At 35.4% G+C, this 25,148-nt stretch overlaps 1 protein-coding gene across 1 annotated transcript; it reads right to left on the reverse strand.

Annotated features, from left to right (window-relative positions):
- Positions 1-9,788: 9,788 nt before the first annotated feature.
- Positions 9,789-25,120, reverse strand: LOC149074909 (WD repeat-containing protein 89). The gene is made up of 14 exons (XM_089245856.1): positions 24,841-25,120; positions 23,278-23,404; positions 22,598-22,686; positions 21,384-21,468; positions 20,035-20,087; positions 17,562-17,673; positions 16,736-16,799; positions 16,301-16,432; positions 15,034-15,135; positions 14,865-14,918; positions 11,303-11,376; positions 10,973-11,078; positions 10,758-10,844; positions 9,789-9,893 (listed from the first exon to the last, which is right to left on the reverse strand). Exons 1-14 carry the CDS (start codon positions 24,866-24,868, stop codon positions 9,840-9,842), a joined length of 1,167 nt encoding a protein of 388 aa, XP_089101982.1. The 5' UTR covers positions 24,869-25,120; the 3' UTR covers positions 9,789-9,839.
- Between the last annotated feature and the right edge of the window lie 28 nt (positions 25,121-25,148).

The raw sequence follows: 25,148 nt of genomic DNA on the forward strand, positions 1-25,148 counted from the left end.
CCCCTTTAGTACTGATGCCCTAAGAACGTGCTTATTTTGCTTAATGGTTAATCCGGCCCTGTTTATAATAACTGCATTATATAATCCAAATTAAATTGATTTCAAGTCCAAAATAGAATGTTACCAGACTCTCGGGAATAGCCCAATTCCAGGGCCGCCATTACCAGACGCGCAGTCGGTAGATAAAATGATTCGTGGGGCTCTTTTTCTCGAGTTGCGAATAATTCTTGTTTATTTGTTGTATTATTTGGAATGATCATTACCATTTCTACAATTGAAACATGGCTATGTTCTATTTTTGTTTTAAAAAAAAAAAAAATCATATTACCACGTATGTGGGACTCCTTCGAGCGCGGGGCTTCGTGTGGCCGTCTATATATATTTTTATTCACTGTTGAATCGATGAAAGCAGCCTGCCGCCGATGTCTGTAAGGAAAAAATCTTCATGCTTGAGGGTGAGGTAACTCAGTGTTTCAAGCTGAACTGCTGGCCAACCCCTGTCAGGCAATCCATTTAACTATATCAATTAACCGAAAGTAGTTCACCATACGCAGAACCCTTCAAAGATTTTCAATGTTGACTAGCCCGAGGAAGGTCTGAAAATCAACCTCACTCATCTGTAAAAATGAAAAAGACAAAACTATTCTCTAGAAATTGCAAATTACAACTTAAAAATTAAACAATCAGTAGAAAGCATTACCCAAAGAGTCAGATTCGAGTTATCGATCCCATCGAGAAATCTATTCCTCCCCCCCCCCACTCTTAATACGGGCCATTCCCCCCATCCCGCTTGAAACGATTTTCTCCAAAGAAACGGTTCATTCTACGGCTACAACTACTAAACCAGCATTACCCTCGTTAAATATTCTTCTGTGGAACTTCTAACGAATCGGTGCACGTCGAAATGTGCCGCTCGTGTGTTCTTTACCAAACGTGAAGTTTGTTATCTTAGAAATGCTTGTTATGTGCTGCCATCTGGTTTCTGAATTCAGAAGCAAACGATTCGACAGGTTGAAAATTTTTCTTTGCTGTATTATACGTGGATTTTTGAATGTTGTAGGCCTGATTGCTCATTCCACGGCTGTGGACAACAGAGAACGCTATGCCTGTGTTTCACACCCTGTCAACACGAACCAACAACTTCCACTCTTCAGCAAAATTCTCACAAAATCTTATTTAACTGGCAACATACATGATGAATCTCCGACTTTATTTTAACAAGAATGCAAAAGCATCGCACATTTTTAAAAACTTTGATTGTTTGAAAACAATGAAACACGCTTATTTAATGTCTCGAACTTTTTAAACAGATCTTTAGTTATCAGACCTACCGTGAAGAATCCGTTACAGAAATTCGAATTAATTATAAATTTCCGCAGAAGAGCAACGAGATGAATTTTCTAAAATTATTCGGAACACACAGTGTCAAAACACGATGTCGATTGACGATTTGCCACCGGATTTGTTGGTAAAGATATTTTCCTATTAAATCCGAACGGAAGGTCCACGAAAATTCTTGAAGAACGTCCCAGGGGTCTGCAACAAGTGGAAAGAGCTTGCGGTTTCTCCTTCGCTGGATTTGGAATTTCGACCATTTACTTAAGCTGGGTGAAAAAGTACTTCTTTCTGCTACCAGGCATTTATATCTCTGCACAGCACAATTGACAGCTGGTGATTATAGAAGACATCAAAAGATGCGCCCTAAGCTGAAGTCCATCGACTTTTTAAGGTTAGCTCCGCATTGCCAGAACCTTTGGAGACTTGGTGTTACGTGCAACATGATAACTGGACCGTTAACTGAAATTCTAATCGACATTATGCCAGACGTTGTTCAGTTGATCATGAAAAGGGTTAATGACTCACTCACTGAACCCTAGTTTCGGTGACAACTTCCATCCATATTCGTCCGTGACTATCAATCCTCGGACCTTGGATCCGATTTTCACAAGATGGGGTAACAAATTGAAGCATTTAAATTTAAACGGGTGCCACTGACGACGAGCTGAATTGCGAGAGTGACCGATTCTGCTACTCTAGTAGGATTCCCCAAATATGGGAAAATCCACATTGAAAAATTGTGTTTTGCACGGGCTTAACGTCGACCAGATGCTGTAGACAGAACTGGAACACCTGGAGATAGACAAAGGAATAAAAACCGCAACCAAGATCCCTTCTGACAACTTAAAAGTCCTGTTGGTATCGTATGACAAAGCATCGATAGAGCACCTCAAGAAAGCCGTGATCAAATGGACGTATTCTCTGAAAGAAATTTGGATTACCCTTTCTCGTGGAGAGGATGTCTCTCCTGCGCTAAATGCATACCTGCAACACAGTGAGAGTCCGGTATTGACTGAATTAGATCTTGGTGTGAGTCCGATCAAACTGGCCGTTCTGAAGTCACTCATACTCCGTTGTGACATACTCTAACGTCTCTCTTTTAAGCTCAGTACAAAGGTCCACATGGTTCTGCAACATGGCAAAGAAGTTGAACAAGTTCTTCAGTTACCATGATTGTTCGTGACAAATGGTTCATCGTGCCGACTTTTTCCGTTGATAGTGAGCTTATTAGCAAAATAAGTAAGGCTACCCCAATTTTGATTACAACATACTCTATAAAATTATGAAGAATTTCAGCAGTCGTATATTTCTTTCTCTCTTTCTTTCATCCAATCACAACTCCAGTCTACCGCAATGGGCAATTTACTACCAAGTGATTTGTGCAAGGAGTGTAGAAAATTATAATGCAAACATCTAACACGTTATGTCCATATTCAATGAAATATAATCTTCACCACGTAGCATGAGATATCTATCCATTTCATTAGGCAGTGGCCCGTAACGTTCGACTCCGTAATTCGCTGTGACCATAACACTTTCAAACATCACAATTTCTGAAATATTTAGCCTAACAAAATGGTCCAAAAAACCGAGAGCAGTGGGTGCAGAAGAGCCTTATCTGTGGCACTTTGATACCCATAAAATACGAGTACATTAAAACATAAATGTTAACAATTCTTTGGCTTCTCTTTTCAAATATTAAATTTTTTGTGAAGTAATAATTCACTTCGTTCAAATTTCTCGGCCTAGATGATGCAAAGTACATTCATCTTCACATAAAAAAAATTTCACAATTTTTATTTCTAAATTTCGCACAAGTGAAAAAATACATGTTTCGAAAACAAGACATTTGCATACATAAATTGCGTTCTTGCAGTGCAGGAAACATTTGTTCAAAGGTACTACTATTTAGTACGAAATTCACATACGGTCGAATAAAAAAATGTGAGGAAAAATGGGTTCCCCTATATAGCGAGAAGTACTCTTGGGGACCTTTAAAGAAGAGCTGTTACACACACATGCAGCACGAGAAAATTTTGAAGAGGCATTGTGAGTTAGGATACGTGCAGAAAAATCGGAATGATGAAATAAGAAACACTGTGCAGCTACTGATGGCAGGGCCGTTTTAAGAGTATCATAGGCCCCCGGGCCAACTGGTTTTTCGGAGGCCCTACCGGGTAAATTCTAGAAAATTTCAACCGGATCTCATTTTTGTGAGGCCTCTCTTCTCTTGAGGCCCCCGAGCCGTGCCCGGGTGGGCCCATGCGTTAAGACGGCACTGACTGATGGAACCCTTAGCGTGTGGTACACTTGGAAGACCTTTCCACAAAAGGGGCAGGTTTGCAGTACGGAAACAATTTGCAAAGCATGATTCATTATGACATGCACAGACAAATAAAAAAAGTAAAATACAGTACAAAATAATCAATGGGGAGCGACCCCTCGACAAAAGTGGCATTATTTGTACGATATTTTGTGTATGTTTATATTGACACTTTACTTTCGGAACACACTTCGTGGGCCTCGTTTTGCTGCGGGTTGTGAACCCTTGACCATCACTATACCGTAATTACACATGCATATTTGACTCTGCAGTAGGTTGACTTACAATTGTTGCGCGATAACCTGTTTGGACTCTTTGTTACGTATGACTCTTCAGTAGGTTTCAAAAAGACAATTGTTGCCGCAACAATGTCTCTATCATTTATCTTCGTTTATACTGTATAAAAGGCCATGTTTCGACAGTTTTTCTAGAGTTCCGGTGACTATGGTCGATGAACTGGTCAGCTGACTAAAATTTTCCTTCTTGGGTTAGATTTGATGGAGAGATAGGAAGAGTAGTTTACACCAAAGGAAACCGGAGATCCCGGTTGAGCTTATTTAACGATATGGAGTGACTATCTATCCATGGGTGATATTGGGAAGGATTGGGAAGGAAACTATTAAGGATCGACAAAAGTGGCTACTGTCGAAGTCGAGGGAAAGATCGAAAGGTCCTACCGAAGCGGAGACTTCCAACTGGAGTCGAGACTTGCGATCTCTGGTAGTTAGTGTACATACCGGAACCAGCGTACTTACTAGTACGCTAGTTTTCGCGTATAAACCTGGAGACTAGACCCCTGGAGACTAGATACATGGATACTAGAGACCTGGTCATTCGATACTGGGAGACTAGAGACCTGGCGATTCGATACTGGGAGACTGGAGACCTGGTGACTAGAGACTGGGATACTGGAAACCTGGAGACTAGATACATGGATACTAGAGACCTGGCCATTCGATGCTGGGAGACTAGGGACCTGGTGACTAGATACCGGGATACTGGAAACCTGGAGACTGGATACATGGATACTAGAGACCTAGCCATTCGATACTGGGAGATTAGAGACCTGGCGATTCGATATCGGGAGACTAGAGACCTGGTGACTAGATACCTGGATACTAGAGACCTGGAAGTGCACCCCATATAGATCTTTAGTTCAGTTGTGATGTCATGTTCAGGAACATCGGTATCCGTACGACGAAGCTGGCATGACCGGATCGGAGTTTTTTTTCCGTTTTCTCTTGGTATTTCTCTCTAATTGCTAACGTATTGGCTGGTTGACAAGTTGACCATATGGAGGTTGAGATCATGCAGATACTGACCATGAGGAAGAGTCGCTTGTGGATCGCCGGAGCTTCCAAATTAAGGAAATAAGCCATAAAAGAACCTATAAAAGTATAATAAATTTCGAATTCTGTGTACATTTTAAACCATGTACAGTCAACCTAGGTTATAACAACATCAAAGATTACACGAATTCTTGTCGTTATAAACGAGGTTAAAGTTCTCAAGGGATTGTATGACATATGTATGTATTATGAATATTAATGTATATAAATTTTCGCTATTTTCGACCATGTGTAGCCCAACTACATATGGCATTCAATATTCTGCACGTCTAGGTTATGAAATGAAAATATTTACACATTTTCGATGAGAATTGTCGATTAAGCGACCCATACACAAGATATATATTCTTGTAGATTTGGACATGTATTTAGTGGGCTTAGACATGCGTTTTTCTACGTTTAAACAGGTATTTTTCTACGTTTCAATTACAGAAACATTCCAATTTGTGACCAATGTCCAAACGCTCTGAATATGAATTCAGTATTTCCCCGTGAATACACATGGCAATGTTTGGCTGAGGTGATTAATGTTGCACGCTACGCTTTTACGTGTTGTGGGCTACAGGAACTTGTCAGTCCTTGAATGCAGTGTATTCTACTGCTAGTCGAGTGTGACACTGCCAAATCTTCGTACAATCTGGGTTCATTAGAGCATAAATTACGTTACCGAATGTGACGTAATTTTTATGCAATTTAATAATTGAATTATTCGAAAGCAATTATTTTGATTATGATGATTTTCAAAGAATCCACCAAAAAAGGAAAAAAAAAACTGCAAATATTAATTTTTTTGTGAAGAAATAATTAACTTCGTTCAAATTTTTCCCAGCCTAAATGATGCAAAGTATATTCATCTTCGCATAAAAAATTTTTTCACAATTTTGTTGCTAAATCTTATGTAATGAATTACTTTTCCCCCGGAGGCACTTTCCTCTGGAAGCAATCTTAAAACCTCCTGACGGTTCTTCTTAAAGTGCTGCCAGGCTCTGTCGCTTGCGGATTTTAAACTCATTGAACCGGACGGCTCGGCATTGTCCGAAAAATTTTACTCCCATTCTCATACATTTACAGATAGCAAAATATGCATCGATAAGATACATGGATAATGACCCGTGAACGTGTGGGAAAAGGGTATACAAGTGAAAAAAATACATATGTGGAAAACAAGACATTTACATACATAAATTGCATGCTTGCAGTGCAGGAAACATTTGTTCAAGAGTGATATTTAGTATGGCATGAGGTTACGGTCGAGTAAAAAAAATACTAGTGTCGAAAAACTCACTCACTCGTTTTATGACGTAAAGACTCACGAAAAAAGGGGTTTCTCGGATTCGACGACTAAGGTAACAGCGAAACCACGCCGAGCCAAACCCGTTATATTTATGAATTTCATTCCGAAGTTTTATTACATAAAGACTAATGGTTTTTCTAAATTCGACTCCTAAGAGGGGGGGGGGCGTCATAGGGGTTTCAAAGGTCAGGCACATAAGGGGTTCAAAGGAAAAATCACGCCGAACCTAAACCAATGAAGATGATTCATGAAATTTGATTGGAAGTTTCACTTCATGACGTAGGAACTAACTAAGAAGGGGTTTTTTCGGAATTCGACTCCTAAGGTGGGTTCAAAGGTAACATACAAATCATGCCAAGCCGAGACTGCTGAAGTTCATGGAAAATTGTCAGAAGTTTATTTTTAAGACGTGAATACTAACTAAGAAGATCGAAATTCACAATTTTTCGAAACTCGAAACTTTTAAATTTAGCAAATTTTATAAGGTCTACATAACTATTGAATAGTTATATGGAGCAGTCATCACTGATCCGAAATCACTGAAGCCATAAATATGAAATTTATTCAGTATTATAGTATATAACGTAGATACCCACTAAGACGTGTTTCTGAATATTCATTCCCCAAGGGGGTTCATGAGGAATTCAAATGTTATATGGGGGAATCATCGCCGAGTAATTTTCAGATTACCAAATCCCGAAAAAGAACTAAAATTTTGAGTAGATTGTTTCCATTAACTAATTTATAATTATGACAACTTTTGGTTAAAAATTTTTTTTCATCATTGCAAAATGAGGAAACCATATTCATACGAATTTTTGGGGTGGCTGAGCCGGGTCTTCAGAAATATTGGGGGGGGGGGGGCCATGGGCCGGATACAAGTTCACGCCTATGAGTGTTGTGTCTGATTTTTCAGTGCTGTCATCTATATTTCAGAAGTGAAGTGTAATGACTGAATACTTGTACTGTTTCTCTCTGTGGCGAGACTTTTTAATCGGGAGATCAGCTCGCATTTGCGCCTCGAAGTTGGGGACTACAGAAAACCAATTTCAGCCGACCATCACTGTACCGACGGTGGGACTCGAACCCGGATCCCCGCGCGATTCCGTCACTATGACCACTCGAAAACGTCCTTTGCACTATCAACTAGAGGGATTAGAGTGAAGGAATACGAATGTAGCGGAACCATTGCGATGGCAGGACGTAGCAATGCATGTAGAGGCTTTAAAGTAGTCAAAAACATGCATCATTGGGAAAAAGAAAGAGACACGAAGTGCCGAGACGAGAAAAGGTGAGAATTCCGGCAAAACCCAGAAATTCAGACAGAAACACTCTCGTAGTATATGCCATGCGCCTACTGGTAGCAACACTCAAAGACTTATATCCCTGGAGGGACAGAGCCTGGGTCGTGACTTGTTTGTCGGTAGCAACACTCTTCTGAATGTTTGAAATATCCCGTTGTTTTTTAAATATGGGCACCCCAATACATGAGGTTCGAGATGATTATAAAAAAATGATAGCGCTCTATGTTGCTATAACGTCACAATTTGAGTTGTAGTAGAATTTTTTTTAAATATACATTAATAGTGTGCCTTACATGTAAAAACATATGTCCCGCTCAATGTAAATGAGCCTTTACTGGGGGGGAATTGAAAAAGGGGGCAAACCATTATAAAGGCATAAACTATTATACATTTATTGGGATGGTTCAGTCTAAAGAACGACAAACGTTAGTAAATTGTGGTAATCTGCTGAAACCCATTTAAATAAAAACCCAGATAGCTTCCATGGATCCTACTTCGAGGTGCAAATTCTGCGGGGACGTTGGAATAAATGGTTCCTTGAAAGAAAAATTGCGGTTGTCCGGATGGTGTGGCCCATCGAAGATGCCTTGTTGATTATATGGTGAGATGGAACACGAAGACTTGCTGGAGGTGTGACAAACTCTTTATAATACCGTCCAAGTGGAACAAAATCTTCAAAGTGCACCAGCAGAACTACAACAGATGTCAGCGAGAACAACAGCTACGCATATACGAATTTCGTCTGCGAATGCTGCAAGTTTCACATACACATGGTTTTGTAAAAGCGCCGCGACAACCCAGGTGCAGGATATGCGGACTTTATTACTCTATTCTCAACATAGAGAAGATGTGCCACAGCTGCCACCTGAAAAACAAATATCAATAGCGCTATTTCGACAAACTTCAGCTGTGACGTGCGGTTTCTACTAAGGCAGCCTTTTTTTTAGCTGTGCCAAATATGTTATGATTCTCATCTTTTTTTGTTAAGATATGTCGATTACTTTTTTTTTTTTTGTATCTGCGTTAGAACTGGTGTGCTTGTCCGTATGTAATAAATATTGAAGGATAAAGAAATATTAGTGCTGTACATTTTAGTTGAGGGCAAAAGCACACCCCCCCCCCCCACCTCTCTCTCACTTTTCCCTGTGTGCTTCTTTCTTAAATAGGGGACCGGGCCTGGTTGGTACGACAGCAGACCTATAGCACACATCTGCTATAGCTTGTGTTGGTTGGAAGTTTGACACATGATCCCCTTTCGCTTTATCCGGGGCATAATGATGTTGAGACGCTGCCCTGCCCCTGCGTAGAACCTTTACCAAGAAGTAACTCCAATCCAGAGACCACCTTATTTTCGTATAGTTATTAAAATAAAATAAAAATTACTTTTTATACGGACAGCCTGTGCCCAAAAACCCAATTAGAAAGTTGTTGCCTTGTCTCCCCGATGCTAAAAAAAATCTTTCCTGAGGTGCAATATTCGATGAGATATTTGAATTCAAAAACCGGAGGAAGGTTGGGAAACTTTATCTGTTAGTTTTTGTTGTTTTTTTTCCCAAACTTTCCTTCGTTTTTAATTCAAATATCTCTATCAATATTGCACTTGGAAAAAAAATGAAAAAAAATTTCGACTTCAGGCTCTACGAGTACACAGTAGTCTTAAAAATCCAAGGTATGCTAACATTTTTCAAAAATTCTTTCTCAAAGCACTCTACGTATTTCTTTTGATTCTTCCAACGAATGCAAGTATTAGTTAATTAATTTTTATTAATCTTCATTAACTCCTGTGCCTAGAAAAATATATACCAACACAACTAGTCATAATGGGTTGCATAAAGGTCCAACATACTAAAGTTTTTGAAGTACAGTGCTGAAGGTAGTTCATGCATCATTTGTGTACTTCATGATTTCGAAAATGAAACTACTACTATTACTACTACTAAACCACACATGCACCTCAGCCATATTCCTCTGGGGAATTTCTATATACATATATACTCAATTGGTACATGATGGAATAAACGTGGTAAAAAAAAAGTAGTGAACCTAGCATGAAGTTTGTTTTTGTGTAATGCTTGTTATGTGAACGGAACTACTGATCTGCATTGCTATTGATTCTTTCGGGATGCTTGTAATGAAAAAAAAAAAATTAACATATTTCATAATAATTATTTCTTAAAAAATACAAACAAAAATGAAGTTTATTGACAGGGACAAGTATTTACATAAAACTTTCAATAAGGCTTCTGTGAATGCTTCAGGGATAACTTTTTCAAATGTGACTGCATCTGTATAAAAAAAAAATAGAAAAATCAGTGAAAGATTAATTATATATAAACATAAAAAAGTTGATTCAGATCATAAAAAGTAATTTAAACTTAGATAAATTTTCAGAAATAAGTTCAAAGCAAAGCACAAAAGTCAAAGTTGATTGACAGAGAGAGGAAACTTTTTTTTTTTTTTACATTTACATTTTTTTGCAATTCAGCCCATGTTGATTTCATTTTCTTGCTTTTAAACTTTAATATTGTGGGCTACAAACTTCAATATTCCCTGTCTTCTTGACGAGAAGAGAGATGGAAGACAGAGAATATTCTCTCGGACTACTATTATAAAGTACCTGAGAATATTCTTATTATAAAATAATAAGAATTATTCTTAAGCTGTTTGTAGAGATTTATTATAATGCATGCTATTGCATGGGGCAAATATTTTGAGAGTAATCTCTGGAAGGACTATTATTAAATAACTTGAGAATAATTCTTATTATTTTCGGAATTTTAAAATATTACCGGTAATTTGTAAAAGTACTCCTTGCAGAGAATATTTTCAAGGATATTATATATATTCATATTATAAATAACAGAAGAATATTCTCAAGTTATTTATAACGATAGTCTTTCCAGAGAATAGTCCCGAGAATATTCTCCTAAAAATTATTTTTGAGAATTTTACTTCTTTAACTATAGGTATGTAATATACTGCATCTTACTGCATAGCAATGCAAAAAAAAAAAAACTTACTGAAGTTTTTAATAACTTATATTGTGTATGTTATGTTGTATATAATGCATACATGTTATGGACATTTAAAAGAATGAAGCAAATGTTAGAAATATTGTCTGGTAAAACAAAATGATTAAAAACACAAACCTTATAGCTTGTAATAGGCGCTTCCAACCCTTTAAGCTTCCAGATACAAACCAACCCATCTTCACCTCCAGTAAACATTTGCTTGTCCTATGAAAGAATACATGAAACATAAATCAAAGGTTCAAATCACCATAGAAAGTGTCTTGCACAAAATTATTGCAAAGGCAAATATCTAAAGCACTGCTAAAACTGATGAAACTGGTAAATGAAAGTACCACAGGGTTCCACGTGACTGCTCTGACATCGTCCTTGTGACCACCTTTCAAACTTGACCATAAGTTGACACTACATCCATTTACCATCCATATATAAATAGATGCACTGCAAAAAAATATTTTTTTTTAGGAACCAAACTTTATTCAATAAAATTCATTCAAAAACACAATACAATATGATGTAAAATGTGATATATCTACACATATGCAAGTGAATCGATCGATATATATGAGTTTTAACACTAAAACTTCAATTGTGATCTATAAAAATAAGTTATACTTGAGAATAGTTTGTATTTTGCTAGACAAATAGAAATATTAAAAACTCACTGCCTTTGCCCAGAAACAAGATATACAGAGCCATGATCATCCGATAACATTGCAATCAAGTAATCTGTTTGAATCTGCAAAACATAGATAATGAATTAAACTCATCAACTGCATCATTTATATTGACTCTTCTCTTTATACCAAAAGTGAAATGCTTTGAATCATCAATAGAGAATACAAGCCATCTGTTATACAAGCATAGTAGACTCTGGAATAACCGGTCTAACATGGCAGAAATGGAGCCAGGATAACAGAAAAGCTGGATAGGTTTGAGTTCTATAGATACAGTACACTTCCTAACCCCCCCCCCCACCCCCATACCATGAAAAACATATTTTTTTAAACCACTCTACAATTAAGGAGGTACTATTGCATCCAAACACCAATCAACTAAATTCAAAAACTGCTGTTTCCTTTCCTCTCGCCTCACTACCACAAAGCTTTGTTTCAATCCTGCGGGGAAAGTTATTTTTACCTGTGATACATCCTTCTACTACATACATCTAAGAGTGAAAGGGAACAGGTGGGTGAGGGTGAAAAAAAAATCCCATTTGTACCTACTCCATTATCTGTAAATATTACAGATAAGAGGGAGCAATAAGGGTATAATAGATAAATATAATATTATTAGACACAGCAGCAGTCATTCTATATGTTTAAGAATGCTATAAAAGATTGGATACTCATAATAAGAGATATTGAGCAGTTCATTTCATGCAATGGTTAATGAATTTGTAAATTTTAAGGAGTAAAATTTGTGTATATATTTGGTGAAGGAAAATACATCTACAATGTAAGACATCAGACTATAGTATAACATTTTTTTTCAAACTCAAACTCAATTTATTTATTTGTTCCCTAAGTTAAATAATACATAAAACAGTCAAATCTCAATGTTTGTCATCTAGAGGTCTGAGCCGGTACAGAGCAACTAATTGAAGGTAAAGACGAAAGAAACAAAAAATATAACGCAAAACTTATAATATAAAATAAAGTTAAATAAAAGAATGAATTTGGATAAATTTTTGTAACAATTATACTGAAATACATGTTCAGATAACAGTAGCATTTGATATAATAACAATTGATATGAGGCAACTACAGGCGTATTGATAATAATATAATTCGCTTCTATAATTGAAAATATACATCAATATCGTCTATTGCTATTAGAAATTCAAAAAGAGATTTTTTTAAATGATGCAAACCTAAATATATTCTGTATTACCAACGGTAAAGCATTAAAAAGTTTAGGAGCAAGGTAGTAAAAATGTTTGCGAAATATTTCTTTTCTAAATGAGGGTATGCAATAAATTTTGTTTGATCTTCTCAGTGATATAGACTCTCTTTGAATGCATATTGATTTATTACGATATATGTAGAGTATGATTCGGTAGATGGCGTTATGTCTTATGGAGATTAGATATAAATTTCTATAAATTGAGATTTGAGAACTAGCACTATAAATAGTTTTGAAACACCTGTTTTGAATAGAACAAATAGGCTGTAGATTTGTCTTGTAATCACCACCCCAGATGATGATACCATAATTGACAATTGAATAAAACCAGGCATAGTAAATTTCTCTCAGAAATTCTGCCGTTACCTTTTGTTTCAGATAATAGAATTTATATACAATAAAACATAGTTTTTTCACTATTTCCAGTGCATGAAGTTTCCATTTTAGATTGCTACTAATATTAAATCCAAGATATTTGATATTTTGTACCTCCTGAATTTTTTGGCAGGAGCAGTCGAGGTTACTCAGACATATTGGGCTATGGAATTTTAGATTAAAATCAATTTCGGAGTAAATGAAGTTGAAATGATTTGAATGAAAGATTTAGGGTTAAATCATTGGCTAGGAACCACTTTCTGATTAAGCACAGGTCTTGATTTATTTTAGTTGTTAGTGTATTAGGATCGTTGGAAGAATATAAAAGAACTGAATCATTGGCGTAAGTAATCATAGTACCATAAATATTTAGTTTACATAAATCATTTATGAATATTATAAAAAGTAAGGGGGCTAAATTTGATCGGCAATTTGAAGCTAAATTTGAAAGCAATATATTTTGTGTGACTTGCCTGCAGCTATTGCAGTAGAATAATACACCTCTGTATGTTGCCAAGAAATTTTCTATGTAATTCATTAGTACGATCCATGGAAGGTTATTTATATCCTTTTGGGTCGAAAAGTGTTTGTTTATAATTTTTTGTCTGTTTTCTCTATTGTGCTGTTTGTTCAATTAATATATATTCCTTTCATTTGTTTTGTTTTTTTTTCTTTTCTTTTCTATTTTTTTTTTCTTCCCTCCCTTTTTCTAACATGCAGTTAGGTGAGGACAAGGTTACCATTTTTATTGTTGATTTGTCAAACAGAGATCATCCGGATTTCTTGCCAATCTCTTGTAAGCAGAGTGGCTGATACCAAAACCCTCTCTTATTCATATTTTTTTTACCTCTAAGTACAAGCGCGTGGTTAATAAATGTTTGTTATGTACTTCTGAACTGTTCCATTTTGAAAATTTACTACAGTAAATGTAAGTACAAGAATAAAAATATTGCACACATTTCAAGATAAACTTTATGACATAACTTAAAGGAAACATAATAGCATATACACTGTAAAGCACTGTTTTTTAACGGACCCCCCGTGGATCTGTGGGACTATTTCCATTTACTGTTGCTACATTTACTATTGCATGAAGGACACAGTTAGTGTTGTGAAATTGTAATTTGCTACTTCAGTTTTTTTATATGGAAATTATAAAAAACAACACATTTTAGATTTTACAGGTAGACAGAGTGGAAATTGACCTTTGCTACAAGTAGTATGTGTTGCCTCAACTTCCACTGAAGGGGCTCCTTTACATCAAAAAAGTTGGGAAACACTGCTGTACAGTACACATACGCACACTTTCAAAATGAACAAAATATAAATGTAAAATGCTAAGTTCTTACAAAAATTATTTAAACTTATTTTACTGTTCCTTAATGAATGATTAAACAAATGTGAAAAGGTAATATCGCAATATTCATTGCCATTATTATTTTTAAACTAGGCTGGATAGAATGGAGGCCAGATAGTGGAGTGTGTGCTACTGACTATGAGATGATGGAGGCTGTTTAAGAGCTAAGAAGCCAGCAATAGATGTCAACCAATCAATACCAAACATTCATTCATATCCTACTTCATTCAAGATATACTGAACATACAAAATTTGATGCTGTGATTCTTAACTAGCATGTCATAAAATTGAAATGTCACCAAAGTGCCTCAAGATATTTAGAATTCACAAGAAGCTAGCTATGCACATAAAAAATTTGGGAATTCCTGTAATAGCTATAACAAGAATAACAAAACTAATCTCAAAATGGTACAGAAGTAAGGTTTCACCAAAATATTGTTTGTCACAGTGATGTTCTGATTTTAATGAACTTATATACTAAAACTTCATTATACATTTTGAATAATTGAACTTTAATAACTAACCATACCATTTCTTAATTTTTGTTCTATCAATAATGGGGGGGGGGGGTAGAGTAAATGATAGCTCACCTTACTAGAGCTCTCCACCAAGTTATTCCTATTCAGGGCGATTCTTGAACGAACCTGAAACAAATTTTGTATCTTACAAAAAGTTTTCAATAATAAATTTCGATCATTAATTGTTCTTAGACACCCATATTATTGAATATCAAAAGAAAATTTTTAATACTCGGCATACATCATCGACTCTCCACAACTGCATTTCTTCTGTATGAGTGATACAAGCTAATTCCGACTCTGGCAACTCGTGACTTTCAACTGTATTCCATGCGATGTTTGCCTGAAATTAGAGTCACACATGCAAACGTTATCTATAGTCTATAAAAAAAGAATTTGACTGAATAACAGTCTATGTTACAATTTTTGAGAAATACAGTTTTTAACTGAACATGTAGCTTCTGTTGTTTTTTTTACACAAGTTCCTGCAGAAACTAACAGTAATTGTTATGCCACTTTGCACAGCTGCAATCAAAACAAAACAGGTATTTCCCTAATTTAGCTATGACTTTTATTGTGTTTCTTCTAAATTAAAAAAAAAAACATAGACTGTTATTTGGCCACTCTTCAATTGAAGTTGGTATGTTCTGTGGGCTGTATGTAACTTTAAGAGAGAAAAATGTAAACTGTACTTAGGAATTTTTTATAAATGATCTGTTTTACTTTGTTCTCAGCTTGTAAATTCACAGGAATAGAAAGAAAAAAAAAATCTCAATTTTTTTCTTTTCTCGACTACTCTTCTCTTATGTTCAAGTACAAAGCCAACAGGCGAATTGACTAACAAGTTTGCTGATATAAGACATCAGAATTACCTATTGGTAGTTATATACTGCAAGCAGAGATGCCAGGACGTGCCTAAATTTACCTTGTAATTTGAGAATTAAAGACTGGGCAAAAAATTGTAAAGGAATAAATATGTAGAAAAACTACATTGTTTCAAAACAATGGAAAACAAAGGATTATATACAAGTTTTATATATAAACAAAGATCTTTATATACAACACATTGTTGTTAAACAGTTGTTATTTCAGACATTTGACAAATTTTTAGAACTATCATTTGTGTATGGTCCTGTCTGGTGCATATGCAAAATTTGACAGAGATCAGTTGAAGATGGTAGATTTGTATTGAGAACACATGCCCAGACAACCAACCAAAAATATAAAATCTTCATATATACAGTGGTGATTAGCAATTTGAGCTTCATCCAACATGGAACTAGTGTTGAATTGCAAGACAATATTCCCCCATGTAAGTCTAGCTCTCAATTTCATGCATGAGCAGTCCTGAAGAATTCAAATGCAAAATTCTAAGCCTGTCGAACAGCGGGACATAAAATTGTGAGACGCAGCTATATAGATAAAAAATTAATAAGAATAATCAATACGCAATTTTAATACATAACACCAGAAAAAGCTTGAAGGTTACCATAAAATTTTGCACTTACAACTGACGATTCTGTGTTTAAAGTATACATAAGGGCATCATCCTCGCACTCCTGACTCAAATCATAAACATTCATCAAACCATCAGTGGAAGCGGTAGCCATAATGGAATTTTTAAATGGATGATACTTGACCTATAAATAAGAGGTGGGGGGAATCCAAATGATGATATAGTTTGGACATTGCTATTGCACACACTGTTAAAGATTGACAGAAACAGAAATGAAAAAAAAAATAACTAACACAATAAAATAAAACACCAGCATAACACCTAAATTATCAGAACTGCCTGGAAGGACTTTGTGCCCTCTTGGAATTCAATATGGTTGCATATGTGTTTGTATCTTATCTTTTCTATGTGGTTTTCGTTTTGTCTTCAAAGTTTATTTTATTTTTGAAAATTAAAAAAAGTATATTTACAACACAAGTATACATACATGAGTAATATCGTCTGTATGACCATGCCAATATCCACCAAGATTGGCTGCAGTTCTTCTATCCCTAGCAATGAAACATTAACATTTTAGCATTTAAACCGCATAAGAGTGATTCTAATTCTCAAGAAATAGAATATAATTGAATGTCCTTTCCCCTAATACAGTGATCTCTCGCTTCAGTGCAAGGAAACAAGGAAAAAAGATTCATAAGAGAGAAAGACATACAAGTGAACAAGCATTATTATGCTATATATTTGACCATAAGTGCAGAAAAAATTGTCTTATAACTGAGAGAAACTCCATAAGTAAAATAACACTGCAATATGTATTTTAATTTTTCCCTTTTCATTTTAAAACAATTTCATGATTACAGTAAATACAGACTACTTTGACCCTAGGATATTACTTTCTCCCGAAATTAAAAAAATGACTGAATCATGCGTGCTACAAGCTGATTGCTTCAGGTTCACATAGTAACTATTAGATTCCACCAGGCCAGTGCACTAGTTAGGCAAATGCACCTTCAATATTGTTCTAATATTCGTCACAAGGTTGCAGTGTTAAGACACATGTTTTGTTGTTGCCAAACTTCCATGTATTTGTGAATGGAATCCAGTAAATGTTTTACTTTAGGCGAGTACCAAATTTTAAAAGATCACAAAAAAAGGCAAATACACATACAGATACAGAATTCCTCATGCATTTCTACACACTATGGGTGCTTGCCCACCACTATGTATAACTCTAATGCAAATAGAAAATACATACTGATTCAATAATTCATTATCATGCGGTATAGATAAATTGTGTGTAAATTTCACCATACCAAAATATAAGAAATGCATCTTCTCTTACGAGTTCAGTACCTCCGCAGATGTAATTCTCATTTATATTTATGTCAAATGTACATAGAGGCTTTAGTTTTCCATCAGTGTCATCTGAAAAAGAAAAGCTGCTATCATTCATTTTCTGTACAATGTTCACATAAAAAAAGGACAGAATGCAGAATACATACTTTTTAATATGAATTATTGATCAACAATCAATTCTTTATTCAATTTATTTATTCAACCACTGAACAATACGGATGTATGAAAAAAGCTTGGTTTCATTTTTTTATCTTCAAACTACAGTAAAATCTTGATTATCCAACTCAATTGAAACAAACTTACATTGAGAAAAATACAAAAAACTTTTTTTTCAAATTCAAAAATTTTTTTTCAAAATACTGAACACAGTATAACCAGAATGTGAATATTTCATCCACTGATAAAAAAAGTAAGCTTTGATACTTCTGAGATCATATAGTCAAAGTTTGTTAACATTAGTATAGTGTCCCTCAAGCTTTTTTAACTCACTGAGCTCTTTTCAGCTAAGGATATTAAAAAAATATACGGATTCATTTTATTTTCCTCGAATGGATAAGGAGCCCCTGGGAAGTACATACGGAGCACTGGTTGGAAACTGCTGCACTAGAATGAAGGGAATTTTGAACTACCTAGAACGACGGATAGCAGTTATTTTGCCCACAATTGGAAAAAATCAACATGAGAATTACATTATTTTACCACACACAACTTCTTAAAACAATATCTATTCAGTCTCTTCGACTTATTTTTGCAATAAACCGTTGTTCATGTATCAATTTTTTGGAATTCTGGACAAAAGAGCTTGTTATGACAAATACTAATCCAGTGTTTTGTTACATTAAAAAGAGATTTGATTATGATTTTTTCAGCTCTTGTAAATTTGTGGTTTCATTTTTACACTTGCCAGTCCATCAACAAGGTGAATAAGTTCATTTTGTCAAAAACATCAACACTCATTAGCAGAGTAATAAAATTTGATCATTTCACTGGCAGAAATTTCCTTTGTATGCGAATTCAATTTTGCATGTGCATGATACCCAAGACCTAGATTTCCTCTGCTTGCCAATCAGATTTTTTTTACTCAGTCGAAAGCATGATATGCAGTAATGTAATGTCTGTCCACATCATCCAGCAAGGCCTAAAGGATGGGATTTCTGGTGAAGCTTGTCTATAATTGTGAATTTGTAGTGTGAAGAAACAAAAAGGTAAGAATCATCTCAGTTCCCCGTGCTGGAGCCTTGTCTGTGGATAAAATCTTATAAAACGAAGATTCTTTACATTGTGCAACATTGTATCAGCAAATACAATGCAGTAGAAGCTCAAAGATCTATAAAAACACTAAATTAATTTAATAATGTACAACGATGAGCTTCTTTTAAAGTGCACCTTTGAATGGTACAAAATATGTACAGGAAAAAAAGCAAACACCATGATAGGACATCTGGTCCTTCAATATTAATGTTTGCATAAGAAGACTGTTCATTTTTGCATATTTTGCAATCATATTAGTATGCTGTGGTGGTTGAGTGATCACTGTGGGGTTTGAACACCACCTTTTTGCCACAGTGGTTGGGGGTTGAAGTTGGTTTTATGTGGTTCCAAACTTTGAGGAACAAATGCGAGCCGATCTCTTCCCTTTAACAAGTCTCACCACCGACAGCAACAGACCCACAATGATACAATTATTCAATCATAGCATTTCACTTATAGTTAGAAAAATTGATGGCAACACTACACATACAAAGCATTACAGAGAAACAAACTTCACCTTAGGTTCACAACACGTAAATGCACATTTCACCATGTATAAATTTGTTACAAATTCCACAGAGGAATGTGGATGAGGTGTATGTGTGGTTTACTAATAATCTTATTAGTGAAATACCTCTATAGCGGGCGAACTGACCACTACTATCATTCTAGAAATAACTATATTTTATACATATACTAAATTACATAGTTATACATATACTAAACTAGGAAACCTAGACCATCTATACTTCAGGAATTTAAGGACCTCCAAAAGATGGGAAAAAAAGACATGAAATTTCAATAACCTGAGATAAACCGTGTGAGTGTAATTGCATGACAAAATAGCTTTGTCGTCAAAATGGCTGCTTCTGTTGTTCTAGTGTTATGGTACTTTTGCACAAATAAGAGGCTTAAATTGAGTTCATACATGCAAAAACTCAGGATAGAAAAGAAAAGTCTCTTTCGTAAGAAAGAGATTGCTAAATATTAATCATATCCCCATGTCATGTCAGGACTAGCCTGACACTTGCTCAGCAGACAGAATGACAACACAGCTGATCAATTCTTAGGTCAAAGGAATGAATCATTTAGTCACCTGACTTTTAAAATGGTGGTAGAAGGTAGAGAAAACAGGGTTTTTGATTTAATGAATTATTCAAAAGCAAAAGAATGACTCACCAAAGTATTGTTGAGCTGGAGCATTTTTCGTTTTTTCCCGCAAATCCCATAGCCTTTGAAAAAAAAATTATAGCTTCAGAATATCACTGACAAGGTTGGAAGTATAGGACGACTAAGATATTTTTCAAGAGATTGCATGCATGGTATGAAAAATTGTTAATAGCTACAAAATCCTAAACAGCATTATATGTGAGACAGTTTTTTTTTTCATGCTGATCCCATTGTGTAAAAGCAATTTTTTGGATTGAAAACATTTAGGTACAGCACACATGGCAGAGTTACAAAATTTTATACTTTCGGGCAGTAATTATTAACCTTGTCCATGATTTCCACCTTGTCTGTGCATGGTTCTCAAAATTTAATTTTCTCTGCTCACCAACTGTAAATGGCGAAAGTGATCCGCCATCAACCTTCACACAGTTTTAAGACACTTTTTAATTCATTCAGAAATGTTGTGCACACAAAAGTGTATGTGTAAAAGAACTCCTCAAGCTTATTTTAACCATTTGGCAAATGGTCAGAGATTTCACTACGCAAGCCAATTTTTTTTTCTTTTTGTAAGAAATAGATGGCAGGGCTTGAAAAATCGAAAAAATAAGTGCCAGACAAATTTCTTAGGACACCATCAATAGTTTTTGCTCAAGAAACATGATCCTAAATAATGAGCTTTTTTTTACTCTTCTGGAACTTCATAACTTTTTCTTAAAAAAATTATGAAGTCTACGCTAAAGGTGTAATGTAATGAAATCAGAAAATTTTGTGTCATTCTTAGACTACAATTTCACAGTCACGTATAGAAAATATTAAGTGTCAATACCAATTTTCAAATCAACCTGGTGCCTAGGATTTGTTCTGATAGATGGCAATCAAACTTGGATGTTTAATGAATTACATAGTATCAAAAAAACGAGGGAGTCAATACAAGCTAACCTGTCAAAGAATAGGGAAATAATGAAAGAAAAAAACTGAAAACATATATTTGTAAGCCATCTATACTCCATTTTGAGAATTTCATCTAAAAAAGGGTAATTCAAATCCTCAGGGTAGGCTATGCAATTGCAGAGGCATTTAAAAGCAATAGGGCAGCTTAAGGGTTATGCTTAATATCTCTTCCTTGAGACCGAGCGGCAGGCCATGATCTGGTAAGGAGGAGAGTCAGGGTTAAAAATTATAAAGTTTTCTCAGATCAGCAATTATTTTTCGTCACACAAAAAATTTGCTTATGAACGAAATGTAAATTTTAATAAAATTTTTACCAATATAGGCAATTTGATGTAAATCTAAAATCTAGAACTGGATCTAATAAACTGTTATGATTGAAATAGGTAAGAAATGCACCAATAGAGTACCTTATAATACCATCAAGAGAGCTTGTGTACAATAAATCTGGACTTTCGCAACTGAATTTGATGCTGGTAATTGGTTTTTCATAACCTATTAGAACATGGATAGATTGTTAGGATCAATTCTTTACAATGAAATGAAGGTTTCATAAAACAAGTAAAAGTGATTTATAATTTACATAAAATATAATATAAGTAAACAATACTATTGATTAGACTGAAGTTTTTATAACTCTAAAACATATTATATGGACAAAAAAACTGCAGTCAACGCTCGATACAACAACCCTCTTTGTCCTGTCGAAAACTGACATTATACTGGAAGGGCTGTTACATCAAAAGTAAAATATATATGTTAGATGTTCCATGAGACTTATCCTACTGGTCATTAAAATGGGATGGTCGCTATAACGTGAGGTCATTATAACGAGTGTCGACTGTACAATGAAATCTCAGACCACAAGTTCATGGTATGAATTCTTTCTTTCAGTCAAACCGAGCGCAACTCAGGTCTATCCCCATCTATGGGTGATTTACTACCTAGTGAATTGTGCCAGAAGTGTAACTGTGTGTGTTAACCTAACAGTCTGAATGCATATGTAGTGTTGTGTTTGATTTTTCAGTCTCGCCATCTATATTTCAGAAATGAAATGAGTGATATGTTATGACTAAATTACATTTGTGCTGTTTGCATCGTATGTGGTGGCTCGAAACAATATTCTCACCTTTACAAGACACAGATTTGGTGGCCATTTAGTGAGAAAGCTGTATCAATAAAATGGCTCTGGAAACACAGATTTGTATAAGCTGTGAGTAATATGGTGACACTGCCAATTTATATAAAATATTCACAATGTGACGGCTCATCATATTGTGAATATTTTTCATAATTTCATGCAAAGTGATTCTTTTAACAGCCAATTTAGTCGTTTAAGCTCTTACTACTGCGCTTTATATTCTTCAACTTCTTTATAAAGTGCAACAAGAAGTTTTTTCATGCACATCACTCTAAGTAAATAAATGGCTATATTTCACGCAATTCCACAGAAAATTCTCTAGAAGAGACACGCCAATATTGGGATGATGCTTGCATGTCTGTCATCACAATAGTGATGTATGTTCACCTCGACCAGTGAAAGGATAGTTTCATGTTTGAGGAGGCTGGAATTCAGGGGTTCAGATGGAAGTTATAAAAAAAGTAAGTAAAAGTTTAAACTTACCAGTAAACGTTTGTAGTTGGGTCTGTGTTTCTACAGAGAAACATTTAGTTTCCTGATTTGAAGTTGATACAGCAAAATGTGACCCTGGCCTACAAGAGAACAATAAAATAGTATTTAAATCTTATAGAACTGTATATCATTATTTTGTGTATTTAAGAATGATAGGCATTTCACATGCTGTGATGAACCAAATTATATATGGACCTTTGAATTTACATACACACTCGAAATGTGCTCAGAAGCAATGTCATTTCTAGTTTGTTTTTTTTTTTTTACTTTTTTTTTTTTTTTGCAAAATTCAACAGCCATGTGTCAAAGCTCAGGCTCATCATTTCAACTTTTTTCGAGGGGAGAGGGGGACAAAAAATATATACTCTCAATGTACAGTGATACCTCCGTTTTCATTGAGAATCTGTTCGAAAGCAATCTGCAAAATCTGAAACCGATAAAAACCTAGGCAATAATTTCTATATATGAATCGATGTAAATCCAATTAATTTGTTCTAGACACTCCAAAACAATACCAAAAACATATTTTATAGAAAATGAATATAGTGTTTAATACTAAAACTGTGCCTAGTAACTTGTGTTAAAAGATGTAAAATCGTAATCGGTACCACATGCATTTAAATCATGTGCATGTATATGGAAGAAAAATTAAACAATGTAATAGTTGTTACCTATTTAGAGCGATGTCAGTAACATAGGTGTCATCACAAGCCACTGTAATTCGACCTGCTTCTTCATATAAATCAGTTAATGCAGTATCATCTCTTCCATTTCCCACACTTGTACGTCCTACTTGATCTATGATATATTATGAAATGTGAATTACCAACAAAAGTAATAATACAAGATATCGTCATTTGTTATTAAAGTATAAATTGTATTCATAATGATGCTGGGGACTTAGTGTTATAGACATTTTTGGATTTTAGTGTTTAAATACAGCTTAAAATGCAAAAACAAAAAATTTCTATGGGGAAATACGACTTAATGGAGGGGGTTCTTAATTCTTAACCTTTGGGTCGCACGAGCTGCAGAGATAGGTCAAAGGAATCCACTTACAGCTTAGGGTTTTTGAGCTATGGTCTCCCACCCAAACTTGATTCACAAGAGCTTCCGAAATGGATCATAAAGTACACTTGAAGTCAGAGATTCTTGAAGTCCAGGGCAAGCACACATTTTGGCACCCCTTGTAATGTTGAAAGAGAAATTAAAGGATGAACTTTGAGCCCCTTCTCCTCGAGTATAGCACGAGACCTGCCTGATCCACTCCCAATGGAGAGCAATGTCATCTGTTGATCACGAGCAATGCCATCTTAACGCATGGGAACGGGAACCTGACGAGAGAGGGAGGGAGTCTCACAAAAATTAGACCTGGTTGAAATTTGAGAATTTGCTCCATAGCCTCAGAAAAACCACTTTACCCAGATGTCCATTATACTTAAGGTGGCCCTGTTCACAAGGACTTCCAAGGTGGGTTAATTTACTAACAGTCTGGGGCTATCTTGCTTTCTTTCTTTTTTCGATTCGTCAAGCTCTGGTCGTAACCCATATGTGATTTGCAAGGGCTTCCGAGATGAGTCATACAGATCCACTCACTGTGTACAATGTACCTACTATCATTCAAGGTGCCTATTGCTTCACTGGTTGCGCTAATCTAGAAAAACACATATAGTCGCATTCGCCACAAAGCTGGTCTTGTTCCTAAGTTTGGGTCATGACCAAAAAATGTTATGAACCCTCGGCTTAGCGCAAGCTGCATTAAATGGAAAACTCAGGTTTATAACTAGGTTGCGACAACCAAGGCAATGCCCTAGGGACTTCGCACACAAATAATTTACACTTATTTTGCATAATTCTTAGAAAGTTTGGCAATTTTTGTTTGAAATAATCTGCAAAATGACAGGAAGGGACAAAAGCCTTCCTTTTTCGGAGCTCCAACGAAAAAGTCTGCCCAGTGCCGTCTTAACGCATGGGCCCACCCAAGGCATGACCCGGGGGGGCTACGTGAAAACAAGATCTGAATAAAATTTCAGACAGTAAGCATGCAGAAAGGTATGTTAGCATTTATAGTCAGGAAGAAGGACCTCGAAAAAAATCGCTTCACCCGGGGGCTTAGCCATTCGCTCGAGGCGGTCCTGGAACTACCAGTTTAAAATAACTCAGAATGCGGAAAATTTATTGTTAAAAAATTATGTCAACTTGAAAAGAATCAGTAATTATTGGAGAGTATTTACCATCACTCAAACCCATCTTTGTATGCATTTACATGTGCTCAGACACATGCAGTAAATACAAATTCACAATCTGTACGACCTTGACCACATCAAAATCAAAATTCCTTGATATGGGTCAAATCTGTGCATATTGGTAACTTAACGTGGTATTTTGTGTCGTAAAAAAGGTTTCTTTCATTTAAAATTTTTTCATTCTGGCCGATTTCATTTTTATCGGACATGATTTTGAGTGAACACTGTCGTCTGCTTCAAAAAATTTGTTTACAGATTAAGATTTGGCAACACTATTGCGAAACAAAATCACCTGC

Source organism: Pholcus phalangioides, unplaced genomic scaffold (genome assembly GCF_987345545.1).
Source record: "Pholcus phalangioides strain wild (caught in Gottingen) unplaced genomic scaffold, Ppha-v1.0 ptg000016l_1, whole genome shotgun sequence".
Classification (NCBI taxonomy): domain Eukaryota; kingdom Metazoa; phylum Arthropoda; class Arachnida; order Araneae; family Pholcidae; genus Pholcus; species Pholcus phalangioides.